This window comes from Eutrema salsugineum, unplaced genomic scaffold, assembly GCF_000478725.1.
Source record: "Eutrema salsugineum unplaced genomic scaffold, Eutsalg1_0 scaffold_10, whole genome shotgun sequence".
NCBI classification, from domain to species: Eukaryota; Viridiplantae; Streptophyta; class Magnoliopsida; order Brassicales; family Brassicaceae; genus Eutrema; species Eutrema salsugineum.
The window spans coordinates 8,803,027-8,818,995 of NW_006256908.1; the positions used below are offsets into that span (position 1 = coordinate 8,803,027).

The following is a 15,969-nucleotide window of genomic DNA, read 5'->3' on the forward strand; positions in this document are numbered from 1 at the left end:
TTAAAAAAAAAAATTTATAGGCTAAACTAGACTAAAAAATTTGGGAACTGAGACAAATGTTTCAATGGACTTGGTCCAAATCCAACCCTGGATTCGAACTCTTACCAAAAATGTTTTTCACTATGAAATGGTGTTTTGTTTTGAATCTTAGTTTTCGGGTTCTCTTCTCTATAATAAACCTAGAGATGTATCTGTTTGTTCTTGTTTGTTGAGGACATAATGAATATGTGGATCACGATGTATTGTCCCTCATACTCCATCCAAGATAAATCATTGCGCGGGTGATTAAACCCGTGGTGAAGCCAAACTCGTCTTTGGCGTAGTAACAAATAATCAATGCTAATTCGCTTAAAAATACATGTCATTATTATTATTACCACTTTGGTTATTACAAGATAAGAAAGACTTTTGTAAAAATCAAAGTGGTATTCAGCAAATAATAATAATAAGAATAATAAATTATAAAAATTACTATTATTACTTTCTATATCATTTTCAAATGTATGTAACTTATAATACCATTGCTAGCTAGACGCCTAGACCCTATCGTGGTCTTATCGTCCAAATACTATAGAATAATAATACAATAACATGTCAACGGTTTTGGTAAGGAGACGAGTTAAGAAGAAGAAGTCAGTCTCCAAGAATTTAACTTATTACAATACCAAAACTTGTTTAACTCGTCAAAAAGATCAATTCTCGACTATTCATTTCAACGTCTCCCAAAAAAGTATATATATAAATACCCACACACACCAACATGCAAAACCCACCAAAACTTATCACTTCCTCAAACATCCATTTCATCGCATTTACAAATACGTATATATTCTGCATATTGTCAAGTGAGCATCAAGATCCCTCCGATATATAGCAAAAAAAAAAAAAAAAAAAATTCCATCAGGTATCACCTGAGTTTCCTTTGTTTTATAAATAACTCATGTATATGCTATTTGTTTATTGATCCATATACGTGGTAATGTCTTATTTGCAGAGAAGAATGTCCCCGTCGATGTTAGCTACTCCGGTGGTGGTAGAAGAGAACAAGAAATACCAAATGGGTGTGAAACATCTTTGTGGCAATGGTCTGACCAAAGTGCCTTCCAAATATATATGGCCTGAACCTGACCGACCCATCTTCACAAAATCCGACAACCTCATCAAACCAAAACAAAACCTAAAGCTTCCCATCATAGATTTCGCTGAGCTTTTTGGACCTAACCGGCCTCAAGTCCTACGAACCATAGCCGAGGCCTGCGAAACCTATGGCTTCTTCCAGGTTGGTTCTCAAATGACTAAAATAAACCCTAAAGTACATAAAGTGATAAATAGCTTACTTGCAAAACAAGTACGCTATGTTAATGGGCAGGTGGTGAATCATGGTATGGAAGGAGATGTGAGCAGGAACATGATAGAAGTGTGTAAAAGATTCTTTGAGCTTCCGTACGAGGAGAGATCGAAGTACATGACGTCGGATATGTCGGCTCCTGTACGGTACGGCACGAGTTTCAACCAGAGCAAAGACAATGTCTTTTGTTGGAGAGACTTCTTAAAACTCCTTGCACATCCTCTCCCTGATTATCTTCCTTATTGGCCCACTTCTCCATCTGATTTCAGGTGAGATTTCCCACATTTTACATTTAATAACAGGAAAGTTAATTTAGTCATAGGCTTATCTTTTTTTGTTTGCTGAAGATATTTATCTTAATTTTGAAACTCCAACAAAAAAAAAACTTCACGAAAAGTAGCACATGTGTTTTTATGTACTAAACTTAAAAAAGGTAGTTCAACATTACCTATTGAAATATTTCAATTACACCTGAAGGATTAGTCAGAAGAGAAGTTCAAGTATTACATAACTTTATAATTTTTAATTTGTACATGTACATCCAACTCAACTTTTTATCTTCTGGTCACAAATTGCATACCCAATTAAATTATTTGAGTTAAAAAAATAAATATATAAGTGGCGGCTTCTGAATCTATAAAGATGGGTGTAATAAAAAAACTACTAATTAAAGAAGAAAGAAAAGGTCCATATACTACCACTTACTTATCTTCCTATCTACACCACCACCATAGTCACGGGTTACATATCACGCGTCATACTAATAAATCATTCCAAATATTTAATACAGTATTTTGTAAATAAAATACAACATGAGCCTTGTAATACTGACTAATATATTTTATAAAAAAATGAAAACAGGAGTTTGGCGGCTACCTACGCAAAAGAGACGAAAGAGATGTTTGAGATGATGGTAAAAGTAATCTTGGAGAGCCTTGAAATCGACGGCGAAGACGACGAGGCGGCGGAGGAGTTAGAACAGGGAAGTCAGTTGATGGTGGTGAACTGTTATCCGCCGTGTCCGGAGCCGGAGCTGACGCTAGGGATGCCACCGCACTCCGACTACGGTTTCTTGACGCTTCTCCTTCAAGACGACGTCGAAGGACTTCAGATTTTGTTCCGTGACGAATGGGTCACTGTTGATCCCATCCCTGGCTCTTTTGTCGTCAACGTCGGCGATCACCTCGAGGTATCATTATTATTATTATTCTATGCAAGTATGCATTATTATTGTTTGCCCAAATTACTTTATGTAATAGATTTTATGATATATATATATATATATGAGACCAATATTACTTGATTTTGATCATTTTTGGGTGTGTGACTTGTGTCTAAATAACTTTATATTTGAAATTCGAGGGATAGCAAAGGGATGATGAATTATTCTCATTGAACCGTTTATATCATAAATTCGAAAATGTTGATCCTTAAGATAAAACATTTTTATACCAAAATGTTGAGAGTTATAATATTTATTGAATATAGTCTTATCGCTACAAAAGTAAGTTTCGAGGCAACTCAAATTTTTTCGTCGGCCACTCATTAAGAATAATATTTAAAGTGATAAGCGCATCATTTTTTTTTTTGTTTCTCAGCTCTGTTTGTTGTTGATAAGATGATTATAAATTAAACAATATGTTTATTGTATATGTAGATATTTAGCAACGGGAGGTACAAAAGCGTGTTACATAGGGTATTGGTGAATTCCACAAAGCCTAGGATATCGGTGGCGTCGCTACACAGCTTCCCCTTTACGTCCGTCGTGAAGCCATCACCAAAGCTCATCGACAAACGGAACCCACCGCGGTACATGGAAACCGATTTCGCCACTTTTCTTCAATATGTATCCTCTCGCGAACCCAAGTGGAAAAATTTCCTTGAATCACGCAAGATTGATCACCGTCTAATTATATAAACGTAACTATCATTTTTTCTTCTAATGTTAATAAATTTAAGGTGAATTAAATTTTGTTATATAGATTTACGTCATATGGTTAAAGTGAAAGAAGAAAAAACACACAAAGCTATATAAAGTGATGGTCATAGAATGTATGCAATAAATAAGGAATCAATGCCTGATTGTTTGTGTACATGAGCCAACAAACTGATGATACCTCCCCATGAGACATCAAGTGAGAAAAACTGTTCGGTCACTACTTTCTACCAAACAATTGTGATTCATATATATAATATGATGTAGATACTTTGGTTAAAGATGTTCGTCTTACATAAACTACTTCATATATGTTTTGTACTTCTTAACAGCTATAGAATTGTCTTAGATTACTTGGCTCTAAAGCCATTGATCTCCGTCGATAAATGTAATGTTCGTGAAAGGAGCAGCCTCCACATCTGTGAGTTGCTTCGCATAGGTAACCCTTCCACTGTGATTCGCTCCCGGTCCATAGCATCGATGTTCTCCATAATAGACCGTCCTGAAAAATTAAGCCTAATTAAAACATTGAGAGAAATACTTTTCCAACTTATATACATGTTGACAAACCTTTGTCTCATGTGATCTTCCATATCATTCCAGGCAGACATCTGGGGAAACAACTCCGGACATATATGTTCTCGAGAAAACAACCATAGCATACGCCCTCCATGCTCGTCCGAGCCACACCTTCACACTTCCTTTAATCTCGCAGTTCACAAAAGCAAACCCCGGTTCGTTCGGTTTGTAACCCTTTTCCATTTGCAGTGATACACCTTAGTGTGTTTTCCTTTGCGAACGAGTTAATTGTGCAGTCATACAATTTGTGTTTTTTATTTTTTTTATTCTATTTTCATTCATTTTCATTCATTTTTTGCTTATGTTTTGCTTATGTTTTGTTCAAAATTGATAACAAAATTTGATTTTTTGAACAACTATTGATCTTCTATTGACAAAGATGAAATCAATGGACTCTTGGGTAAAATATGGTATATGAGTCTTAAAAAGATAACAGTAAATAATTACTAGAGTAATTGTAGTCATTATAAAATATAATCCATTCTGGTTCTTAAACAAATCAAATCAATAACTTAATAATTGATCATCACTAGAGTAAGTTACATTGTGATTCGTCTAATGTTTAAAAAGTTTAGGAAGTTATGTGTATATCTTAGGAAAAAAATTTGAACTAGAATACAAAATATTGCAATCAAAGATGAAGAAGGAGCAGAAAATAATGAAGAAGAAGAAGAAGAAACTGATGAAGAAGATTGAATAGATAACCTGTAAACGCCTGAGTTGATGAAGATGAGAGTCTTGGAAAGGCTTGATTCAGGGACAGCGTCTACTGCACTCTGAATGGTACTGAAATTCCCACAGCCATTCAGGTCAACGGTGAAGACAAGGGAAAGTTTGTAGAACTGCCTAAGTTTTGACTACATATAATAGATTTGATGATATATATGGGACCAATATTACTTGATTTTGATCATTTTTGGGTGTGTCACTTGTCTCTAAAATAGTTCATATTTGAAAATTGAGGGATAGCAAAGGGATGATGAAATATTATAATTGAACCGTTAAATCATATATTCGAAATGTTGATCCTTAAGAGAAAACATTCTTATACCAAAATGTTGAGAATTATAACATTATTGAATATAGTCTTAACGCTACAAAAGTTAGTTTCAAGTTAATTAACTCAGATTTTTCGTTTACTCATTAAGAATGATATTTAAAGTGATTAGCACATCAAATTTGTTTTTCTTTCCTCAGCTCTGTTTGTTGTTGATATGATGATTATAAATTAAAATATGTTTATTGTATATGTAGATATTTAGCAACGAGAGGTACAAAAGCGTGTTACATAGGGTATTGGTGAATTCCACTAAGCCTAGGATATCGGTGGCGTCGCTACACAGCTTCCCGTTTACGTCCGTCGTGAAGCCATCACTGAAGCTCATCGACGAACGGAACCCACCGCAGTATATGGACACGTATTTCGCCACTTTTCTTCAATATGTATCATCTCGCGAACCCAAATGAAAAAATCTCCTTGAATCACGCAAGATTGATCATGATCACCGTCTAATATAAGTGTAACCACCATTTTATTCTTTCTAATGTGAATAAATTTGAGGTGAATTAATTTGTGTTACAGATTTACGTCATATGGTTAAAGTGAAAGAAGAAAAAACACAAAGCTATTTATGTCATACGAAGAAATGTCTAAATAATCATTCAAGGATATCGATCATACGTGTTTATACAACTAGGAAATTATCTAACTTCCTAATCTAAAAGATCACAAGAGATCATACAAGTAATTGACAACTGGTATTGTGCTAACGTTTGTATAGCAATTGCTTAATCTTATGGCACACGAATTTGCAATAGATGTTTTTTTCCTTCAGATTTTTTATCAGGATATGATATATCCTAGCTTTGTCGAAACATGTGGCTAATAATCATTCTCTATAAACGGCCAGTTGATGATATCGTATCGTTTATAGTCGAAAAAGATGTTTCCATTAATTATTTATTTTTGCTTGGGTTATACCTCAAGTCATTAATATCGTGGGATGACTGACTTTGTGGAATAACTGAATAATGTTTAATTGATACATAATACATAGGATCAATGGATCAATGGATCTTGTTCAATTGATATATATTGATGATGAAACATGTTTGGTTCTTTTTTTTGTTGACCGTCCTGAAAAATTAAACCTGATTAAAACATTGAGAGAAATACTTTTCCAACTTATTTGCATGTTAACAAACCTTTGTCTCGTGTGATCTCCCATATCATTCCAGGGATCTAGGAAACAACTCCGGACATATGTTCTCGAGAAAACAACCGTAGCATACGCCCTTTATGCTCGTCTGAGCCACACATTCACACTTCCTTTAATCTTGCAGTTCACAAAAGCAAACCCCGTTCGTTCAGTTGTGACCCTTTTCCATTTGCCGTGAATGATACACCCGAGTGTGTTTTCCTTTGCGACCGAGTTAATTGTGCAGTCTTACAATTTGTGTTGTTTTCAAATCGTTAATCTAAACGTAAATATTTATGTGCGGAAACATTAACCAAGACACTAGTGTACCTGATATAGCGACCTTGCATTATCGAAAATGAAATCTATGGATCCTTCAATGAAGCAATCTTTGTAGAAATGCCGTCCTTCTTGGTCTAGAAGGGTGTCTTGATGCCCATAAAAACCACAACCATAAAAAGCACATTTGTCTCCTACAACCTTTATAGCCAGCGCTTGTCCACCCTTTTCACCGGGATTTGGTGCGGGAGCAGTGTTCTTTCACAAACAACATAAGAACAGCACTACTTGCTTTCATTCCAAATAAACCTAATTCCATATATCCTGTAGTTGACAAAAGATAATTCTGACTTCTCAGTCTTTTGTTTGCTTATTTTTTATTATTTTTTTTTTATTCATTTTTGCTCAATTTTTGCTTATGTTTTGTTCAAAATTGATAACAAAATTTGATTTCTTGAACAACTATTGATCTTCTATTGACAAAGATGAAATCAATGGACTCTTGGATAAAATTATAGTATATGAGTCTTAAAAAAGATAACAGTATATAATTCCTAGAGTAATTATAGTAATTATAATATATATATAATCCATTCTGTTTCTTAAACAAATCACATCGTTTATACCTGTTGACACTTCTTAACGACGGAATTGACGCATCTTTCAATGGCTTTCGTTAAAGTAAATGTGCATTTTGGGTAGTTCACCGATCATTCCTCTACAGTCTTTAGAGAGTAGGGGCAAAAATTAAATCATTTCTAAAATAAAAGTATACTCATCCGATAGATAGATATTAGCTACTTATAGTTTCATCTACACTCCAATGAAAACGAAATGCTTTCATTAAATTTGTTTTTATGTTGATTGTACCATTAAGTCTAAACCCTCTTTGTTCCATAATTGCTATTCATTTTTAGAACAACTTTCTTAGAAAATGAAAGTATTGGTAGAGACTGAAACTTTTTCTCTCTCCCAAATTGAACAAGGGAAATTGCATTTAATAACCACCAAAAAATTATAATTAACTATATAACCATATTAAAAATATGGTTAAACTATTCTGTATATCTTATATAATATGAGAATGTTTACCCTTAACCAATTATAACCACTTATCATCTTCCCTTTCTCATCTTTCTCTTTCTTTTTTTTTTTCTTTTTTTTTCATTCCCTTCTTATCTTATATGCTTCGAATATTTTTTTAAAAAAAATTAATTCAAATTTGTGATATCACTAGAAAATATAGATTTTTTCAGGTATATTCCATAGTTTGAATTTTTATAAATGGACAATTTTTTTTTAAAAAATATATACATCTAAGGAATTATACAGAAACACTATAATGGAATAGTATTGAAGTTTTAGTTTAATCTGTTTATAGAACGTCTATTTTATATAATTTGGTTTCTGACAACAAATTAAATAAAAATGACAACATGTATAGAATATTTATGTGAAATATCTCACTATATTTTTTTTCCATATAGTACTCATCTCCTCTCCCAATCTATTATACCTAACAAATACTATTATATAATTTTTTTTTGTACCAATATTATCTGTAATTTGTATTTCACATTTTGATATGTAATATAGTTTTAAAATTGGTCTATACAAAAATACATAGATTATCTGTACTAACTTATGTATATTCTACGTGCGACAAAATTTTCTCTTCTTTAGACCACTACATTTAAATAAAACATTTATTTTTTGTTTGTTTTAGTATTAGACAATATTTTTATGTGTATAAAATATTATTTTCTTACATTTGTGTAATTTAGTTGAGATATTTTTATTTTGTTATTGAAAGACATTCTTGAAGTTGTATAAAACATCTATTTTGTAGAAGCTCTTTATATCTTAATATGCTATGATAATTTGTCGTAAATATTCATAAAGGTATTTTTGTCATAATAACATTCAAAGTGTTACTTGTTTAATTATGACAATTGCATAGATATTTTCTTTCTTAATTATCGAAAATTGGTTATTAACTAAATTATCCCAATTGAACAAAAGGTAAATTATGACACTAAAAAAAAAGTAAACAAAAAGACCTTAGCTTCGCATCTACAAAAATTTACAGAAGTCTTTTGTAAGAATTCATTGATCCATCTTCCACCTTAGGCTGTTTCATATCAAATTTTCCTTCTAAAGATACGCCGGTTTCGATATTCTTGTCAATGATTTGGTGTGAATGAACCGGTTTCTGAAGCATGGATGCTCCTTTGAACCTCACCATTTGGTAGCACACCTTTATGTACATGCTGAGCTGAAGCAGTGAAGGGTTTAATTGTTATGAGATTCTATTAGGATAAAATTTATTCAGAAACTATACACTTCACAAATGCGTCAAGTCCATCGTTTATACCTGTTCAGGTGCGAGTTTTCTGAACCCAAATTTGTTCATCCATAAGGGCTCTGCCTCTTCAGCAGCTGGAACAACGATGCTTTCGACATTCAGGAATGAGAGCAGCTTCTCAACGCAGGAAAAGAGCAATTGAAAGTAGCCCTATTTGTGTAAAAACCCATGAAACTCGGTTAAGCAAGGAACCTCATAGGTCAACCAGGAAACAGAATTCATTTTCTAGATATGGTTTTTAAAGGGAGAAGAAGACATTACCTTCTCTCGGCTGCACATGCGTGTTGCAACTAATGGGAGTTCTGCAACCTCTCGGCCAAATACTCGTAGTAGTCCAGCAGAAACAACAGTTGCACTACATAAATTAGCAGCGGAAAAAGCAAAATCAATGGTTAAACGAAATAACAATATATGGCATCTGGTAGATGGAATCGAGGAAAGAAATCTTACTTCACAGTCAAAACAGCACAGCAGATTCCCCCGTAGTCTTGTCCTTGCATACTCTTCCTAAACCAGAAATGCACTTGTAATTGATATTGATATTACTATAACTGTTTAAAGGGATCAAAGTTAGGCTACATGAAGCAGACATTGCTAGAAGAGTCCTCACCCGTAAACCATTCTCGGAATAAGATTGTGCCCAGAAACTGGATCAACTATAGGATCAAAGCAATCCTGGAAAAAAGACTCACGATCGTAGCGTTTAGTAAATTCAAATGATCTGAGCCAAATTTATGAAGACAAACGTTTGTCATATGATGATTCCATTAAAGACATAAAGGGATGTAAAGGTAGCGCCATTTCGGAGTTGGACAAATCTTACAGAAGAGGGTAATTGTTATTCATGTTATGAATTACATTGGTTCAACTTGTAGGCATAGAAATAGAGTTATTCGTACATACTAACCAGATCAAGATGATAATATATATACATGATTGAAGTTTTTAAGTAACTATACTTGATGTAGACCTATGCAACTTTCCTTGTCCTATTGTGAGTAGGTAATGTATTCTGCTAGTTACCCTGCCCCATATTTTTTTCGGCCATATTTAATGGAAAGAGAAGTAGCCATGGCTACCGCAATTCGTCCTTTGTCTTACTATACCAATTATCAGATCGAAACAAAGGAATCGCGATGATAATAAATTATAGATTTTGAACTGCAAAAGCCACTTACGTGAAAAATAGCCAATGCCTGAGACAGCAACATTCGGCTTTCAGGAGAAGTAACTTTGCCACTTATCAGTCTCCATCTGATGTCAAGATGACCGACGGGATCACCACCAGTTCTTTCTTGCTTCATCTGTATTATATCCAAAGAAGAATCTGAAAGCTTCTCCGCGTCACCAAGAAGTAACTTTTGCAATGTGGAGTTGATCCTCGTACAATCCATAGAGCAAAACCAATTTCCTTTAGGTAATTCCTGTCAGAAAATCATAGCACCCCGTGTAAGCTGAAATCAAGGTAGACAATGTATAGGTATTGATCTAATCTGTGCACAAACGTAGAAGATTGAAGCTGGGGATAAAGCTATATGCGGTCACCTTTAAATCCACAATGTTCTGACTACTCAGACATCCAATGTGGTACTCCTTTTCACACTGTTGCAAAATAGAGATAAGTAACAGTAGTAATTACTTTGATATGCAAAGTATAAATTAATATAATTTAAGATCTTGCCACGATTGAGAAGTACCTGATCACATATTATGATTGTCCGTGGCCCAAATCCGGATCTGCAAAAATCAGAACCACTGTGGACAAAACAAATGATCAGCTAAGATAATTAACACATATATCTTGGATTAGTTTATCCGTTTAATGTTAGCCAGAGATACAAAAGGCGATTAATACATCAAAACCTATGATTCTATGACACTTTAACATAGACCTACTGGTCTGTCAAAACAGGTATGATAGTACTCTAACATAGACTTAATGGTCTTATGAAACAATTAATTCTAAGATAGACCTGACTGTCTCTCAGTACAGGTGATACCCATGTAACTCGAAGGACAGAGTAGACAAATAATTTAGCATACAGCACATTAATAGGAAGAAGAATTTAGACTCGGTCAAAATGATCACCTGCATAGTACACACCCATTTGTTTCAGCTTCCATGTTCTTGACAACTCGAATGCATCGTCCAGCTAATTGATCAACATGATCAACTCCTTCTAGTTGACCAGCTGTAGAAGAATTAACATTGTACTCTCCAACAGTTTCACTCTTGAACTTTTTCTCGCAGTATTTGCAATGCCAGTTACCACGAGGAATACTTGGAAGGGAAACGCATTCTACAAAGACAAGATAAATGTGATCGAAAATCTTAATACAGTGATCCAAAAGATAAGAATGTCAACAAACCGTAACTTAATTCGAAATTCAGCAAAGTAGCTAAAATTGCAAAAGTTTTTCGAAGTGATCCTGCTAGTAGATATACTCATATCCATTTCTAGATCAGTATTACAATCATACAATTAACTAATCCTGCATACAATATTTTACCAACAAGTGTAGGTACCGAAGTAGAGGCAAAATCAGAAGAGAGATAGAGAAAGAAAGTGAAAGCATGCTGCAAAAGTGATTTCAGTACAGCTTTACCTATGTGGAAGGCTCTTGGGCAGCTATCGCAGAGCAAAAGATTTCCACCATCAGCACAAATAACACACAAGTTGTCATTTTCATTAGCAGAATATTTCCGACCTTGTGAGAAAGTAATTGCCCATTCGTGAAGAGACACACCATTAGATGTATATATGTAAAAATAACTGCAACAAATAGAGAATAATCAGACATTTAGGGAATGCCAAAAATCCAATGTAAAAGAGACAGAGGAGCAAATTCGCACGGTTTCCTACGAGATGCCCAGCCTGCATGAGCTTCGAACAGAGAGGGGCTCACCTGCACGCAAAATGCCAAATTAAGAACTGACTGATACGGCATAATGTAGTGTGTATTATATTTTAAACTACCTCACACTTGCAGCAGTAACAGTATATTCCACCACCCATTTTATAGCCTCCGAGCAATTTCTGCCGACAGTGATATTATGTCTTAAAGAGAAGGCCAAGTGAAGAGGGATATAACAATACATAGGATAAGGTATGTAACCTGTCCACGGGCATAGTATCCTAGTTCAGTTCCATCTGGTAATCCACCTTTCTCAAACACAAACTTATGCAATCCTTGATCCCTGTATGAAAAGGGAGATATCTGTAAAACAAAACAGACGGAAACCAGCCAGAATAAACGAAAGTAAGGTTGCTATAAATAATTGAAACCAACTTTCTCGTTGTTCTGCAACTCCTCTTTTTTGAAGAAACAGAAAGGGACACGCTTTTTAAAGCCTTAGGGGTCACGGAATGTTGGGCCAACCTTCAAGAAAAACAAGGAAACCAGACACATCAAAACCAGACTCTTTATCATCACTGTTAGTTTGGCTATCATCACCATAAAGTAAAGATACCAACATTTTCTTAAATTTAGATCTACACTTATTTTGTGAAGATATATTTGTAGAAGCACTGAGAGTCTTCCCAACCAAAGCTTGACGTAATGCCCTGAGACGCAAGGTGATGATTAATATTTGATGACCAGATTCAAGAAAGAAAGGACATGCAGTATATATAGCATGCCTAAGCTACGACAAAATTGCAAATAGATTCCTATCTAATGGTCTAGAAGAGTATAGTTTCTTCATGCAATGATTGATGAAGATGCAAGATATACAACAGTAAAACAACAAAATGGTACCAACTTTTTTGTGATCTTTTGAGTGCTATGCCCAAATGGTGATATAGATACAGGATATTTTGACGTGGATTCTGCTGGCCTGAAAAGGCCAAACAAGACAGCACTGAACTGAATATTGATGCCCAACGAAAATCATTTTTCGCCAAACAATAAAATGGAAATCTAAACCGAAGAAGAGACACCTCATGACTAAGAGTACATAGAATAAAGGTTACCAACTTTCTTTTTATCTTCAGTCTACTCTTAACCGGAGATGTTCTGCATGCAGGAGCACTAGTTGAGGTCCTTGTAGCAGCAGGGCTGGCCTGAGAACTTTCTTCCTCTGCGCATGACAAACACAGAAACCCTCTACGGCCAAGAGAGGATAAAGGAAACACGCCTGAAAACCACAGGCATTGATCAATTTGACAGAAAATCTAAGAAATTCTTACATTTTAGAACAAGCTAGAGAGAAATACGGTAACAGACCCACCTTTGCATCTTTTACAGGTGAAACATTTTTCTTTAGATACACTATCAACAGCATCAAGAATTGCTGCCTCAAGAGAATGTAGAGGTGCGTTCCTACAAATCTTCAGAACATCTAGCAGGCTCTTACCATTCTCGAAGCAAATATATTGTGATGCTCGTCTGTATTGCTTACTAGCATGAATCTCAAACTTGGAAGTTGAAATAACCTACAAAAAAATGTGTTTATGTATACCAGAGTATGTCTGACAGAATTACTAGAGATCATCAAAATCAACCTGCATTCTGAGTTGCAGAGTGGAAACAGAGTCTTACATTAGCCCAATCACAGGAGGAACAGGAACACAAAATTCCACCATCTTTAATGATGCCACGGAGACCGAAGGCTTGAGACTGGAACATAAAGAAATCACTTCTTAGACTAAGCTAGAATGAAATGGTCACAAAAGCATACAAAAAAAAAACAGAATATCCCAACCTTGACAGTACCCATGTAAACCACCGACACACCATCGAGTATACCGGTCTCAAAAAGCTCCCTCACTGTTCCTGGCCTTTTGCGGATTACATTGGACATATCAGCCAGACTCATAGAACGAGTCTCTTCATCTAACCCCTCACGGTCAAAGTCTGATTCTGCCAAAACCTCTGCATCCCCAGGCACTAAATTGTTTACCTTCTTCACTCTTAAAAACGATTTATAGATCTGTGTCGTACGCTTTAAAGATCCATGCCTATTCTTCTCTGCCGCGCAATAGGGTTTCCTAATGGCTCTGCCTTTAGTTCCTACTCTCCCTACCTCAAAATCCAGGCTTCCTTCTGGCAGAATTTCTACTGGAATGGCTTCATGTAAAATTTCTACAAATTGGATGTCATCAATTACAACATCGACTAATGAGCTATTGCCAGACTTAGTATCCACTTCTTTTAACTTCTCAATTCCCAGGCTTCCAGCTAAGCTGCCAGTAACTAAGCGCTCTTCCATAGCAACTTTCTCGACGGAGCTCTCAACGAGTGTATTGTTAATACATGAACTCACAGTGATGTTAGTTTCAGCTGTCGAGTTGTTGTGACACATATCACCTGAGGAAACTGTACCGCCAGTGGTTGGTTTTGAATCCTCGAGATGATTTGACATTCTAATTTCTGATAAGCCACCATTTTCATCTTCTTCATTAAGCTTGGTGAATTTAGTCCTCCTAGTTCTGGTGTAAACAATAAAACCATTGACCTGAGTCGTTTTGATTCTCTTACAGCTAGTCCTACTCCTGTCACCACCCTCCCCACACGCACCGTCTAAAGCCATCCGCTTAACCGGAGATTCCCAAACCGAACTGATCCCGCCACCGCAGAGCTGCCCGCCGCCTATAGACCCAGGCACACACTCTTCCTTCATTGCAACAAATCTTCTCCACAGCAAAACCCGTAACGAAATCTACTCAGAACAGAAAAGAAGGAGAAGCAAACTTAAAATAAAAAAAAATGAAGAACTAGTGACGAATAGATTCAGCAATCAATCGAAAAAACCATGGCATTCAAAAAGGGTATCTTCTCGAAAAAAATTGAATCTGGTATAGAGAAAAACGAAGCGAACCTTAGAGGAATCTTAAAACCAGTTGATTTACGTTGGAAGTTAAAACGGCGGCAAATTCAGGATTAGTAGTTAACATCCGATCGAATCTCGAAATCGATGACTGAATTAGGGTTTAGGTGAGGCTTCATACATGGATCTGCACGACGGTGGTGAAACAAAATCCTGAGGAGTGGGCTATTAGGATTTTGCAGCCATTGGGAAGAAGATAGAGAAAAATACAGTAAATTACAGTCTACAGAGCAGTGGCACATTTCGTAAAATATAGATATAATTAAGGGTATTTCTTCAAGAGGATGAAATAGGGCCCAAGGCCCATAATAGCGTTTCCATTTTTCTCAAAACACCGTTTATGCTTCCATTTGTGTACAGTTTTGGGATAAGCGGGTGAGTAGCGTTCAGTATGCTCATGTGACGATTAAACTAGAACAGCAACAAAATTATGATCTATTTAACTAATTTATAACAATATATATGATGTTTGTATAATACTCGATCCAACATCTCTTGCTGACAGTACTTTTTATTATTATCTTTTAAAAATAATAAAATGAAAAATTGTATACTTGTCCTCCATCCCACTTTCATATTGGTGGTGAAAGTTTATAATTTAGTCATGGAACTGAAACTAATTGGTCGAATCAATGTATTCATATTTTGTTTTTGTTACAACACAGTTAGGTTGTTCTGTAAAAGTTTTATTCAATACGAATTTCCTTTATATAAAAGGAATTGTATATACATTGCCTTTCCGTCGCATCCTATTATTATCATTAAATTTTAAACCAGACTAGAAGAATAAGAAAGACAATCACCCGTTTCATTTCTGGAAAATCTCATCATGAATTTTGTGTTTGTTCATTCTTAATTATATGCTTTTATGAAGGGAAAAATTGGTAAGCTAGAGATCCAACCAAAAAAAAAAAATCTTCATTAACATAATTCTAAGTCTTAGGTAGCATATTTTCAACTTGAATTTAATTGGAGTGGTAACACAATAACGATACTAATGAGTAATGACTAATGAGAATACGATTTCATTACTCATCTTTTGTAGAATGAATAGAGTAATGATACGCTACTTTTATGAAGGGAGGTAGAGGTAAGCAAATAGATCCAACAGAAAAAATGGTCATTGACAAATACTCTTTTATTCTAAACAATTAAGTCTTAGGTCGCATATTTTCAACACAATATGACCATTTTCAACTTCAATTGAATTGGAGTGGTAACACAATAGGTATATTGTGCACTAAACTCACAGTTGAATAACAATAGTGTAGACATTAAAATTAAAAACTCAGCATCAACTCATACACTATAAGGTAGTAATCATCAAGCTTACACAAACATAGAAGGAAAGAGAGTCGAAGACAAAAGAGGTACTTAATTCAAACCAGAAGAAGTGAGACTTTGAACCGACACAATTTGAACAAAAGTCTCAAA

General features: G+C 35.0%; 3 protein-coding genes across 4 annotated transcripts; 1 reads left to right on the plus strand and 2 right to left on the minus strand.

Moving 5' to 3' along the window:
* The first annotated feature begins 1,000 nt into the window (after positions 1-1,000).
* Positions 1,001-3,266, plus strand: LOC18027533 (protein DMR6-LIKE OXYGENASE 1). The gene is made up of 4 exons (XM_006410782.2): positions 1,001-1,279; positions 1,370-1,617; positions 2,210-2,537; positions 3,006-3,266. Exons 1-4 carry the CDS (start codon positions 1,001-1,003, stop codon positions 3,264-3,266), a joined length of 1,116 nt encoding a protein of 371 aa, XP_006410845.1.
* A 378-nt stretch (positions 3,267-3,644) lies between these two features.
* On the minus strand, positions 3,645-7,459 carry LOC112081601 (putative pectinesterase 14). The gene is given in 4 exon segments (XM_024148380.1): positions 3,645-3,786; positions 6,069-6,309; positions 6,376-6,598; positions 7,433-7,459. Coding segments are annotated over 4 exon segments (633 nt in total).
* An 892-nt stretch (positions 7,460-8,351) lies between these two features.
* LOC18027534 lies at positions 8,352-14,716 on the minus strand. Of its 2 annotated transcripts, XM_006410783.2 has the most exons (21): positions 14,527-14,716; positions 13,411-14,367; positions 13,248-13,325; positions 12,937-13,141; positions 12,684-12,843; positions 12,469-12,543; positions 12,182-12,271; positions 11,997-12,086; positions 11,823-11,904; positions 11,684-11,743; positions 11,560-11,612; positions 11,313-11,479; positions 10,795-11,005; positions 10,403-10,460; positions 10,251-10,307; positions 9,884-10,129; positions 9,316-9,380; positions 9,156-9,212; positions 8,967-9,060; positions 8,715-8,855; positions 8,352-8,615 (listed from the first exon to the last, which is right to left on the minus strand). In XM_006410783.2, exons 2-21 carry the CDS (start codon positions 14,326-14,328, stop codon positions 8,424-8,426), a joined length of 3,099 nt encoding a protein of 1,032 aa, XP_006410846.1. In that variant the 5' UTR covers positions 14,329-14,367; positions 14,527-14,716; the 3' UTR covers positions 8,352-8,423. The 2 variants fall into 2 exon arrangements, with proteins under 2 accessions (XP_006410846.1, XP_024016835.1); XM_024161067.1 differs by lacking the exon at positions 12,469-12,543.
* Between the last annotated feature and the right edge of the window lie 1,253 nt (positions 14,717-15,969).